Below are 13,615 nucleotides of genomic sequence, written 5' to 3'. Positions count from 1 at the left end.
CTCTTTTCAAAGCCTCATCAAAAAGTACTTTGAGATCTACAAATTTGAACGTGGTGTTATGCTGGGCTACAAAATTCTTCACATCCGCCCATATTAACTCGATGGGATTGAGCTCGCAATGGTATAGGCAGGCGAAGGATAATTTTGTTTTGGCCTGCTGCCATCTCATCGACTATATATTTTTGGTATTCAAGCTTGTGCTCCTTGACAATTTTTAGTAGCTGTACTCTTAGCATTGAGTCTTCAAAGCTAATATTCTTTGATCGCAGCCAATTTTGGATTTCAACCTTCTTTGAAGACGTTGTCGGAATATATTTTTTCATAAAATCTTTAAAATATTGGTTTAATTTGACAAATTCAAACGCTCCTATTTCTCGCGCTCTTGTGGCGTGACGTCATAGGGCACGTCCTGTCAGTTTATTGTTTACATTGAAAGTTAGTTTGATAGTTAACAAGGTGTTTTAGTTTAAATATCGCGTAATAATCATGGAAGAAGAAAGGCCATTTTATAGATATTGCATGGTACCAATGTGTTCCAGCCCTAAAAAAAGTACACCAGATAAAGTTTCATAACCTTAAAGTTCATAACCTTATTTACGTATGTCATACAATGAATGTAAACAACATTTGAGGTTATATTGAGGGAAATAATTTTATAAGTGCATAGGTACATGCATAAAAACAGATTTACTAGATTAAAAATACCATGTTTCACTTTAATTACCTTCCAGCTTTTATTCCCTTAACCTCAGCAGATGTAAAATCCGGGTTTTACGCAAAATATGTGGTCATCATGAATGCGTCTGTTTTTGGAAGATTATCCGAGTGTGCTTTAACAAAACCGATGTCTGTCATTGCTGTTGATGACGCTTAGTATTTCTTGACATTAAAATATTATAAAACTAAGCTAGAGTAGCAACAACCAATTTTTTTCTCCAACACAACCTGAATGTATGAAAATAAATCACAGGTGACTGACAGAACATGCCGTATGACGTCACGTTTCATTTCGACCAATGGTGGGGCATTTTACAAATTTTAATTTCGCTCGTAAATTTTTCACTTTTTGATTAATGTTTCAAATAATTAAATGCATATTAAATTAGAAAATAACGAATTGGGGGCTCGATTGTTTTTCTTTAGAAGAATTTCAATTTGAGCCTCACTTAATACACACAAAATAGATGAACAGTAATGAAAATGTGATTGTATTATAGTTATATATCTACAATTAATTTTGTCCGCAGAGAAAGTTTTCTACTCATTTTTTTAAATAAATTAATTTTTAGTTCTATATTTTTTTTATATTTTGTGTGCATGTTTAAAGAGTGTACAATAATCGTCAAGAATCATACCTGAATATTTAATTCCTTTTAAAATATCTATATTTTTTGTTCTATGATGGATATAATTTTTTGTGTTATATTCAGAGTCAATTTTTTTGTTCTTGACTAATACGAATATAGTTTTTTTCATCCTATTTTTTTGGGTTTATAACCTTCCACAATCTGCAAACTAAAAATTTACTGCGTAATATAAACTACTGAAAAGCCCAAATAGTATAAAATATATAGTTTTTGGGAAAGAAAGTTTTTGGCTATCTACTACTCCATCTTGATACAAAAATATGTTGGAATCTTCCAAAGAAAGGAAGGAAGTAATCAATTTTAAATTGAGTAACTCTATACATGGATGTGTAGATCATGCAAAGAAGAAACTTTCAGACACAAACTGGAAGAAAAAGCCCCGCTGAAACAGCTACTTTCATATAAACATTGAATTACACGAAACAAATACTTTTATATGAACACTGAATTATACAGAAGACACTATTCTCTACTCAGTTTGTATTCCAAACATTTGTTATGAGATGAAATCAGATATCATTCACAGGAGTTCTACACTAAATGAATGGTAAAAAAATTGCAATTACATGGAACACTGCCATCCTCACTGGTAGACATCGATGTTTCGCCATAAGACACCATTCTGGATAACATTATAAGAAAATACACACAGTTCATTCATGAATTACGATTTTTTTATGTCACAGAATAAGTATGATCTACTTATGTCATCGATAACATCTTAATGACATTCATTCACCTATTTGATTAAATCCCAGCCAAGAGGAATCTTGTTTATATTGAAAGGGTTATATCTGAAAGTTTCTTCTTTGCACGATCTACACATCCATGTATAGAATTACTCAATTTAAAATTGATTACTTCTTTCATTTCTCTGGAAGATTCCAACATTTTTTTATATCAAGATGGAGTAGTAGAAAGCCAAAAACTTTCTCTCCCAAAAATTATTTACTCCTAAAAATATAACCCTTTCAATATAAACGAATATAGTGTTATTGATATTTAATTTCTACCATTTAATATTTAACTTGTACCATCTATAAATATTATCTAGTTTTCCATTTATATTTCAAACAGTTGTAGAATGTGGAAGATATTCTCAGTTTCTGAATGAGGTATTTTAATGAGTTCCTCATATGTATCCACCATAAAAGTCCTAACTATGAATATATTTCGTGTAACATTTCAGTGTTATTAGTGTTTGATTTTATACCTGATTAACTCGTCTCACTTTCATCTATATATGGTTTTCAATCAATTAGTGTGTACTTTTTCACTTGACTTGTCTGATAAGTACTAGGCATTATTGTGTATGTGACGCATATGTGCATTACCTTTTGTGACGAATAAATATCTATCTACATTCTGAAGCAAATTCAAATCCAAGATAGAGTGGATGTAAACATTGACATGCCCTGCACACGTGGTATTAAAAATCCCAAGAATTGGCCAGGGTCGTATTCAGAACCAACATCTTGTTGATCGCAAATGCTATATAATACTTAGGAAAACTTTTTTATAATAACGAGTGAAATGCACAAGTTTTGCAGTTTATCGGGAAAAATGCAGATAATATGTGTAATATAAAAAGATTTTCATTGGATTTTTCTCAGCACACTCGAACATTATATGAAAAGAGACGTAATTATTTCTTTATTGATAATTTTTATTTTATGTAAAATCAAAAGGAATATTAATCAAAATTATTCAACTGGATGAATTTGTTTCTTCACCAGTAGTGTCATCCCCACCAATCTGAGTTATCAGTGTCTCGATTTGTGCCTCTATTATGTTATCAAGCTTCCACATCTTTGTCTCGACTTCCGATATCACATGCCGAACACACTTCTCCCATTTCTCCGCTGTGACTCTTTTCAAAGCCTCATCAAAAAGTACTTTGAGATCTACAAATTTGAACGTGGTGTTATGCTGAGCTACAAAATTCTTCACATCCGCCCATATTAACTCGATGGGATTGAGCTCGCAGTGGTATGGAGGAAGGCGAAGGACAATTTTGTTTTGGCCTGCTGCCATCTCATCGACTATATATTTTTGGTATTCAAGCTTGCGCTCCTTGACAATTTTTAGTAGCTGTACTCTTAGCATTGAGTCTTCAATGCTAATATTCTTTGATCGCAGCCAATTTTGGATTTCAACCTTCTTTGAAGACGTTGTCGGAATCTTCTCTAACCGTCGCGAATGATAAGGTGCATTGTCCATTATAATCACAGCATTATCCTCCAGATGGGGTAGAACTTTGGAAAACCACTGTTCGAAAGATTACCCGTTCATTTCTTCGTGATAATCTCCAGTTTTCTTCGACTGGAAACACCACAGCCCTTCAGCAACAAACCCATTCTCATTGCCGATGTGACAAATAATAAGCCGTTTTCCTTTACCTGAAATTATGAAGAGGTATGTAAGTAAATAAAACAAATACGAGGGCTACTTTTTATATATTGAGATTGAGGCAGGTCTTGATATAAATATAAGTTTACCTGATGGATCTGTTAATCCGGTGGATAGTCCATCTAGAAAGGCCATCCTAGATGAGGTCACTGTTTCATCGACCCATAGTTTAGGGGTAGTATGACCATCATTAACCCAGGTTTCATCCATATAATAAATTGTTCTCTGTTGTTCCCTATAATATTTAATTTTGGTCAAATACTCTCTCCTCCTCTCTATCCAATAATAAACTATTGCGCCCTCGTTTTTTCCATACAAAATTCAAATGTTTCAATACTTTATGGAATGTTGACCGCTTAAAACTTGGCAATAAAACATCTTCATTTATTTCTGTGAGTACTTTGTCTATCGTGGGTATTTCATTTCTGAAAAAGTACTCATGCCCTTTCCTCCTGATTGCATGTTTATCAGCATTGCACAGGAACGAAATAATCTCAGGGTTTTTAGAATAAAAGACTGTGGCTTCTGCTGCACTGGCTGGGATTCTTTATTGGAAATACATTTTTCTTTGTTTTGATGATGACTTCACAGATTAGACTATTTTCGATCTACAACTATAAATGACCATCGATAATATTTCACATACTTAAAACAATGAAAATAATCATAACAAGAGATAGTCTTATGAACTACTCACCTATAAATGACCGTTGCGACCACTATAAATCATTCAACAACAATTTTTGAATTGGATAAAGCCAAAATGGTTCATATATTTTGCGAATTGAGATCAGTCGTTGATTTGCTTTAATATGAAATTAGCAAGGTCATCATCTTTCAGCGAACGAAAATTCGAGAGCCTATTCCTTTTTTATAAATTTGCAACACAAAAACGCGCATTCCGATATCGCGAATAATTTTCAATCCAGTGTGCGAATTGTAGGCATCCCGTGATGTCTCTGCATGCATCACCGGTTATCACCCTTAAAATAGTTAGAACCGATACAATAACTTAAACACAAACTCCTATGAATTCAACAGAGTCTAGTTCATTACGCAACAACTGACAATAATAAATTAGCTCATCAACTCAAATTAAAACTTTCCTCAACGACAGACATATAAGGATAATTCAATTTTAATAGAAAGAAGAATATATAGTAAATAAGTTCCAGTTCAGCATCATCTATTGATTTTATAATGGTTTATGAGGGAGAGGACATTGTTAGATCAAGATCTTCAGATGATGTGGTGCTGCAGGTTTTTCCGGGTTTTCCTGCAGCTGAAAAAGCAAATACGTCACTGGAATCAATGAAGTCGCCCCGGAGCGCCAATTAATTTTTATTGTTGTATTTACTCAGTTATTAAGAATTTTTCCCAATATATTTTTTTCAAGTTTGACGATTTTGATTTGTATTCGATTTGGAAAATGTATGATTTTGTATATATTCCCGTAAAACATTGTAAATCTAAGCGCAAAACACTCCAATTTTATCGGAAACTTTCGATACGACTTCGTCGACAGTCGATGTCTCACTTTCTTCCATCTCTTTCTTGAATACATTTAAAATTACTTCTTTCATCTCAACACTCAAATGTCTTTTTTTTGGATCGTTTCCTGGCGGGACTCAGAGAATAGCTCACAGTGTCATCAGCAGTGTCTGTACTGGACATCTTGGAAAACAATTTTGAACAATATACTATAACGCACGCCACACAAACGACTGATTACAACCCTGTGCTGGTACCGAACTCGTACCAAGAAGGCGAATTCACCAATGAGCGCTGCCCTTTCCATCTAACACTGGGCGATCACGTGAACATCACGCTTCGGTTTTGTTTTGTTTTACTCTATCTTGGATTTGAATAGACTTTAGTGGATTAACCATGACTCTCGCTATAGTTCAATCGTTCTCTCATTTGTGAATATCTGAAAACCTAGGTTTTGTAAATTTGTAAATATCCGCCTAACTGTCGCACTAGTTAACACCAGCATGGCTAAACCGCACCACCCCTAAACTCCTCGATTGTAATCCGTAGCGTGGTACATAGGGCCTGGAGCTACTACTACCGGATCGGAGGGCAGCGGCGCGGCGAACGGGGGCAGCGAAAAGGGCGACAAGATCCACCACGGCGGCTCTGCGACGTTGCCGGCTACTTTACACACGACCACTTCGCAGTCCTCCGTCAGGCAGGGACATCACGTTGCGAAGTTTCCCAGCGAAGAAGGGAGTGAGTGTAGCAGCGTAACCAGTGACAGTATTGGAAGGTAAAACATTCGTTAGTTTTTTTTACCCTGTCATGAAAAGTTTTTGAAAGTAGTGCTCTTTGTCAGGTTTGTCATCAAATACTTTACTTGTTTTATTCGAAACTCAGTTTATCCCACTAAACGTTTAAATGTCGTTAATCCACTTCCAGGCAGTAATGATTTCTATAAATTGATGGATGTAGCCTTTACTACTTGGTAGAAGATCGTCATGAAAAAAGAGAAAAAATACTTGTTTTTTTACTACTGCAGTAACATTAGTTTCAAACTAATACAATAAACTGAAGCCCTTATATATCTAAACACCACTGTAAGTAAAAACAGAGGTACTTAACTTCAGTACCTGAATTTTGTTTACCTGTGGCAATGTGGGTGGGTAGGCAGGTCTAAAGTGAGTGGGTCTATTCGACCCTCCACCGCAACCCATAAGGGTTTACTGTGGCTCATACCTATTCACACTCGGCCAAATAAACCCAGCTTCTTAACGAAGCCGATTAGTTTGTATGGTGAGTGGTCTTTCAGGTCAGATGGTGAGAGTACGGATCTGCCGAACTCAAAGAACCTGATTCGGTCCCCAGCGGGGCAGGCACAAAGTATATGCTCTGCAGTTTCATCATTTTCCAAACAGAGGCGACACACACAGTCTTCCGACAGTCCAAGTCTTACAGTGACCTGTAAGAAGGCCTGTTAGACATCGTAGTTCATCCCTACTGTAGTCCAACAACTGTTTGGAATCAAGCTTCGAAGGGTGAATAAACGCCTTGGAGTGAGCCAATCTAGGAAGATTCTGTCAGAAGTCCATAACTCTTCTTGCCATCCAGGTGTTCAGTGTTTGTTTGGCAAAGCCCAAAGCAATGCCAATGACAGGTTCTGGTACAATGAAGCCGCTTGCAGCACCCTCCTTTGCAAGAGAGTCAGCAGCTTCATTGCCTTCCAGGCCAGTATGGCCAGGAATCCAGACCAGAGACAATCTGTTTAGTCTTCCTATCGAGGAGAGTCTTTTTTGGCAGTTTGCTACCAATTTAGACGTTGCTCGTGAGGTTGGATTTATCCAATCCCTCCGCACACAATTCAATAGCGTAAATTTCCACCTGAAATACAGTCGCATAAGTTCCTAGGCCTGGGTCCTGGATCTGCGACTGAAAACACCTGCACCAGAACCAGAAGGTGTTTTTGATTCATCTGTGAACCAGCAACTATCCGCTCTTAATATTTCCTTCTCCCGCAGGATCCAGTCCTCTCTACTCGGGAATAGTACTTTATAAGGCAGTTCGTAGTTGACAGTTGGAGGCATAAAGTCAGAGGTCATTTCCAGAATGCTGTGACTTCCAATGTCAACCAACAGTCTGTTGCACTCTGCATTGAATTGATTTGTGCAATTGGCAATGTGCACAAGTCTGTATGCAGTCCATCTAGCCTCTCTCTCCAGAAAAATGTGGTGGAGAGAAGGTAAATCTAGAAGGATCTCCATGGCCGCTGACGATGTGGTACTGATGGCACCACTGATAGCCAGACAAGCCTGTCTCTGTAAGCCATAGAGCTTCGCTTGGGCCGTTTTCTGTAAAGCCTTCAGCCACCAAGCAATTGCACCATAAGTGATCATTGGTCTGACAATCATCACATAAATCCAATGGATTTGTTTGGGACCTAAACCCCAAGTTTTACCACAAATCCTTCGACATGTCCATAGAGACAGTCTGGCTTTGTGTAAAACTCTTTCCAAGTGAGCGTTCCAGGTGAGTCTTTTATCAAGGACACCAACTGTGAACAACGTCCAACGCGCTTTGGAGGATATTACAAGCTACCCTTTCCGACGTGGACCTTGCCAGGATGACAAGGTCATTTGCATAAGCTTGCAGATCAACTTTTCTTCTGTCGAGGGCATCAAGCAGACTATCCACCAAGAGCGACCACAGAAGGGGATATTGTACCCCACCTTGAGGGCAGCCCCTGGTGACTCTGAACCTGATAGCCTCGCCTTGAAGAGTCGTAGTTGCAGTTCTGTTTACTAGCATGGCATAGATCCAGCCAGTTATGCTCGATTCTATACCCTTTCTAGCCAGAGACAATCTTATAGATTTAGGTAGTGCATTGTCAAATGCTCCTTCAATATCAATAAATACAGCAACCGCAATGTGGGTACGCTAATTTGAAAACCGATGAGTAAACTAGATCGATTTGATCATTCAGCATTTAGTGTCCTGCGTGTAATAGTGTTTATATGGGACAATGTGGCCGAATTTTCTCAAAACGGTATGCTGAACATGAAACGTCTTTCAGACTAGGTAGAAACGATTCGACGTTTTCAAACCATTCCTTGGAATGCAACCACAAGTTCCCGACTTGTGATGCACTGTTTGGAACCTTGGGTGTAGTAATGAGTATTACAGGAGTTTGTTCCCAACACCAAACCGTTATTTTAACACCTCGACACATTTTTCGATCACCAAGTGATCATCTTCGAGAGGAAGATTATACTAATCATACAAAGCCATCCTTATTTATACCATACAGGTATACCACACATAGATACAGGTATCTACCTGTTCCAGGTACCTGCGTCTCTAGTGTATTGAATTAATTTTACAATGTGTCCTTATGTAATAGTCAGGTACATCTAATAAATAAAATATTATTTTAACAAGCTATATAATATACTATTAGGTTTTGGTCCACCATCGTTATTCATAACATTATTATGTTTACTTATTTCCACACTCTCATAGGCATCTAGTTGCCTGTTGTTATTAACTTGTCTAACTAATCTTAAAGAACTGAAGTCTATGGAATGGTTTTGTTGCAAAATATGATGGGCGACTGCTGATTTTTCAAATCTTCCATATTTTAAGTGTGCTATGTGTTCCTTATATCTCACTTTAATAGATCTCTTTGTCTGTCCATAATATTTTGCATCGCAGTCCTTACATTCAATTTCGTAAATTCCAGACTTTTCCGAATTCTCGACTTTCGTCTTTTGGACTTCCCAAAAGGTTCTGCAGTGTATGACTTGTTTTAAAAACCACCTTCATACCTAGTTCCTTGAAAATCTTTCCAAAGTTCTTCGTATATTGGTGGTATGGAACTGAGATGTATTTATCTTGGTTTTTGTCCTTTCTGGAAAGATTTTCAAGGAACTAGGTATGAAGGTGGTTTTTAAAACAAGTCATACACTGCAGAACCTTTTGGGAAGTCCAAAAGACGAAAGTCGAGAATTCGGAAAAGTCTGGAATTTACGAAATTGAATGTAAGGAAACCACCAATGGTTTCTTTGCAAAATATAATGGGCGACTGCTGATTTTTCAGCTCTTCCATATTTTGAGTGTTCCTTGTATCTAATTTTAATAGATCTTTTCATCTGTCCATAATATTTTGCATCGCAGTTCTTACATTCAATTTCGTAAATTCCATACTTTTCCGAATTCTCGACTTTGTTTTTGGACTTAAAAACCACCTTCATATCTAGTTCCTTGAAAATCTTCCCAAAGTTATTCGTGTATTGGTGGTATGGAACTGAGATGCTTTTTGTCCTTTCTAAAAGTCGAGATATCGTTCATTCTTAACCTAAAACTGTTTAGTGAAAATTTCACAATGAAGTGTTTATTGAATAAGTAAAAACTAAGCAAAATCAAAATGTTCACTCATTTTTTCAAAATCTGATACACTCAAGAAAAGGTTAGGTTAACTATAACTGATGATCGTTGGTCCATATTTTCATATTTTGGCATAGAGAGTATGGTATTTTTAGTGTTTGTAATTATTTTCTTCTTCCAATTTTCGAAGATGGAAATGTAATAATTTTCGCGGTGTTTTTTTTTCTCTTTTAATAAGATAAATTCTGTTAATTGATTTGTATTTCATGATTCTTTTGTTTAAAAATCTCTTTAAAATCTGTTTCTCTGTTAACCAGCTGTCGCACCCCTTTGAACGACAACCCTCGCAAAACTTGTGCGAGCTGAGGATTAACGAGGTGTTACCTTTTAACGTGTGATTCCTAACACGATAATGTTAATAAACTTAATCATAGACCAAAAAAAGATAGTTTTGGTCCTCGATATTGAGTCTGAATAATGAGGATTTTTTTTTGTACAACTGTCATTGAAAGTGACATTTTTAATGGTTGTCAAGAGTATTGAAAGATGATGCTTACAAAGTACTGTGTTAAAAATATTTTTAACACTAATGTTTAAAGTATTTTTAACATGATTTTTTGACCAAATAGCACTAAACAAAACATTTATTAAAATTTCAAGGAAGTTTCATTATGAACAATTCAATTAAATTCTGTTAAAAATGTATTATATACATTAAACACCAGCAAGAACTTTGAATGTGACTTTAAACAAAACACGTGAGCTGTAAACAATACTATTTGTTGGTAACCAAGTGATTTGGCGTCACCTGACACGGCCACTTCAAGGCAAATGCGATAACATGAAAATAGTTGACTGACAAGAGATGTCAAAATGTGTTTATAGAAATATTAAATTTATCTATTTTATTATGAACAGGACAGTTGTACAAAAAACTTTGTATATTATTTGTGTTAAAAGTAAGTTTTATTTTGTTCGTGAAATTGCTCAACTTGCTACGCTCGTTTCGCAAACTTTTTCACTCACAAAATAAAACCTTACTTCTACCACTCATGTCATAAATAACTATGTATTGATTGTATTTTTTGAAATCATGTTACATTCTTTCAATAATACTTCATCATTAAGTTTCTATTTGTTATATTTTGATCTGCAGAATAAGAACTTTCAGACATAACATAACATTAATTAAGAAGCCTTTTGAAATATCCAAAGTGTGCTTCAAAAAAATTAAGATAACTCATTTTAAAATTTTTTCAGGTACGCAAGAGCACAAGAAACTTGTCAACATGACAAATTCTTAGATGTAAATAAGAAAATTAGGCTAGTGCAAGATCAATTAGATAATTTTAGGGAAAGCTTCGATTTAGTAAAATCTCTGCAAACAGAGATTCATGATTTAACGTCTTCATTACAGGTCAGTATATAAAATTTGATAATCAATATAACTGTTATATTTAAAAGGTAAAAACTGCATTCTTTCTCTCTAAAAAGTACTAATACATATATTTCTCTTCAGTTATTAATATTGTCTTGAAATAAAATGAACATGTCGAATTCATTTCATACTGTGGTCATTTTTTTAAAAGTTGGTTAACAAAATTGTTTTTTTATTAAATTAGTGCTAGACATCTTTTTAGGGGATTCTAGAGAATACTTTTTTGAGAATTTCGTATTTTTAGGAAGAAAGGTTTAGAACTGAACGATTGGAGGAGCAAATTAATGACCTAACTGAACTTCATCAAAACGAGGTAGAAAATCTTAAACAAGCCATGGCAGATATGGAAGAGAAAGTACAATATCAAAGTGAAGAGCGACTCAGAGATATTCACGAAATGTTGGAACACTGTCAGACAAAGGTAAGGGTCCAAATCAAACACTATTCAAAGACTAGTACATTTCTGGAACATTACTATAATTCAACTAACCAGTACTATTAGAATTTCCGAGACACTAGTAGTTTGGTTAATTGGACATTCGAAGCTACCTAAACTCCCACCAAGCTGAAAATCAGTAAGATTGTTTAAAATATGATTAAAAATTAAATTTGTAAGTTCCTCATCTTTCCCCTCTATGGGCAAAATTTTATTCAAGGTCAAAGGTCAAAAAAAAATAGGTTTTCGCGATTTTCATCAAAACCGTTAGTTTCATCATGAAAATACTTGTGACAAAAATTGTAGATTATGAGTTATCTACAAAAAAATGTATCAATACTTTTTTCCTACGAGTCACCGTTTTTTAGATATAACGATTCAAAATGTTGTAAAGTTGTAATCATCACAGGTTTCCACGCCATCTATGAGGTAGTGTACTTACCGCATTTTTTTAACGTGCTTTCCCCAGTAGGCCTATTCCACGTGTCAGTTGTGATTCTGTTTAATTTGAAACTATTGCAAAATAATGGATATTAGCAGAGATTGAAAAGATTAAAGCAATTTAAGTAAAAAAAAAGTAGTGAAATTTACTCGTCCGAGTCGTAACTTTCAAATTATTCTTCTTGTTCTTCATCTTCATCCTGAGTACATGTTTATAGCAATATTATAGCACGACCGGCCTTGACAATGTGTACATGCCAGAGAACAAAACAGTCAGGCTTTTTTGCAACCACATTTAGCACTGCACCCCTTTTTGCAGTTGCACAAAATTGTGTTCAGCAGTTTTTCCGGCGCAGGTGGAAGTAAAGTTTGATGTAATGCAATGAATTGTTGACCAACTTCCAGTCTGTAGGGTCTAGCTTAGTCGTTCTCAAAGTGGGCGATAACGCCCCCTTGTGGGCGCTGAAGGCCTATTGGGGTGCAGTAAAGGGCACAGAGGAGATTGAGAGGCGTTGAAGCGGTTCAGGGGGGCGATGGCTATTTCAAAAATGTTTTTTTTTGCTTTCAACACAAACTTTACCGCTCCTTTATGCTTAACGCGCGTTTCCTCGTGTAACGCCATCTAGGGGACTAGACAGTAACTATTTCCTGTCCGACAGTTGTCAAACTGTACAATAGATGGCGGTAAGCTTCAATGCGAAGCGAGAAGTTTCTAGTCTCCATTTTCAAAAGTACTAGGCCCGCCAGCCAGTAATGTCATTCGACAATATTACGAAAACAAGTGAATTTAGTTAGCGACTAAGTAAATAAAGTACTGTACATGCGGTGGTGAATACTGTGAGTGGTGTCATTAGCAAGTTATTAATACTCGATTCTTTACTTCGGCCTTTTTGAAGACAAAATTATGTCGGAAACAAAAAAGAAGAAACGGCAGTATAGCGCAGAATATATAAAATATGGATTAATTGAAAATCCCACAAATTCATCTTCGCCTGTGTGCCTTCTTTGTCGAAAAACATTTTCGAATGAAGCGATGAAACCCTCAAAGCTACAAGATCATTTGAATAAAATGTATTCAGATAAAAAAGACAAAAGTGTGACTTATTTTCAAGAACTGGAAAAGAAACACTCAGCTCAGCCAACTGTGCCAAAACTTTTTTCAACGGCTTCTAAACAAAACGACGACGGACTCCGAGCTTCCTACAATATCTCCTTTCTAATTGCTTGAACATATAAACCTCACACTATTGGAGAGGATTTAATTTCACCAGCAATAAATTGAGTAATAACTACTGTGCTTCATAAACCAGCGCAGATATTATCCGAAAAATTCCTTTGAGCAATAGTTCCGTGCAAAGACGAATTGATAAGATGGCTGAAAACATTGAAGAGTCATTGTGCAATCATCTGAAGACTTCTAAATTCTCAATCCAATTAGAAGAGTCCACTTTACCAACCAATGAAGCATTGTTGTTGTCATACGTGAGGATTTATATCAGCTACTAAGAAAGGCGCTCCGGCTATGACAGGAAGTCACAAAGGCTTCATAGCGTACTTAAAAAATAAAATTCCAGATGTGCTCGCTGTACATTGCGTCATTCATAGGCAAGTTTGGTTGCGAAAAATTTGAGTGAGCGCCTCTCTCAATCACTGCAATATATCATCAAA

At 35.9% G+C, this 13,615-nt stretch overlaps 1 protein-coding gene across 4 annotated transcripts in view; it reads left to right on the top strand.

Annotated features, from left to right (window-relative positions):
• Dmtn (transmembrane and coiled-coil domain 2 protein Dmtn) overlaps nucleotides 1-13,615 on the top strand; it is a 140,989-nt gene that overhangs the window by 122,452 nt on the left and 4,922 nt on the right. For 3 of the 4 annotated variants that reach the window (XM_074186690.1, XM_074186688.1, XM_074186691.1), the window contains exons 6-8: nucleotides 5,817-6,045; nucleotides 10,893-11,049; nucleotides 11,315-11,491. In XM_074186690.1, the coding sequence (XP_074042791.1) occupies nucleotides 5,817-6,045; nucleotides 10,893-11,049; nucleotides 11,315-11,491 (563 nt within the window). The remainder of the gene's footprint in view (nucleotides 1-5,816; nucleotides 6,046-10,892; nucleotides 11,050-11,314; nucleotides 11,492-13,615) is intronic. The other variant, XM_074186689.1, reaches the window with a different exon arrangement.

This window comes from Leptinotarsa decemlineata, unplaced genomic scaffold (genome assembly GCF_025532065.1).
Source record: "Leptinotarsa decemlineata unplaced genomic scaffold, Ldec_3_MD MMD2_P_RNA_scaffold_4, whole genome shotgun sequence".
Classification (NCBI taxonomy): Eukaryota; Metazoa; Arthropoda; class Insecta; order Coleoptera; family Chrysomelidae; genus Leptinotarsa; species Leptinotarsa decemlineata.
This window is presented reverse-complemented; position numbering and strand designations above follow the sequence as displayed.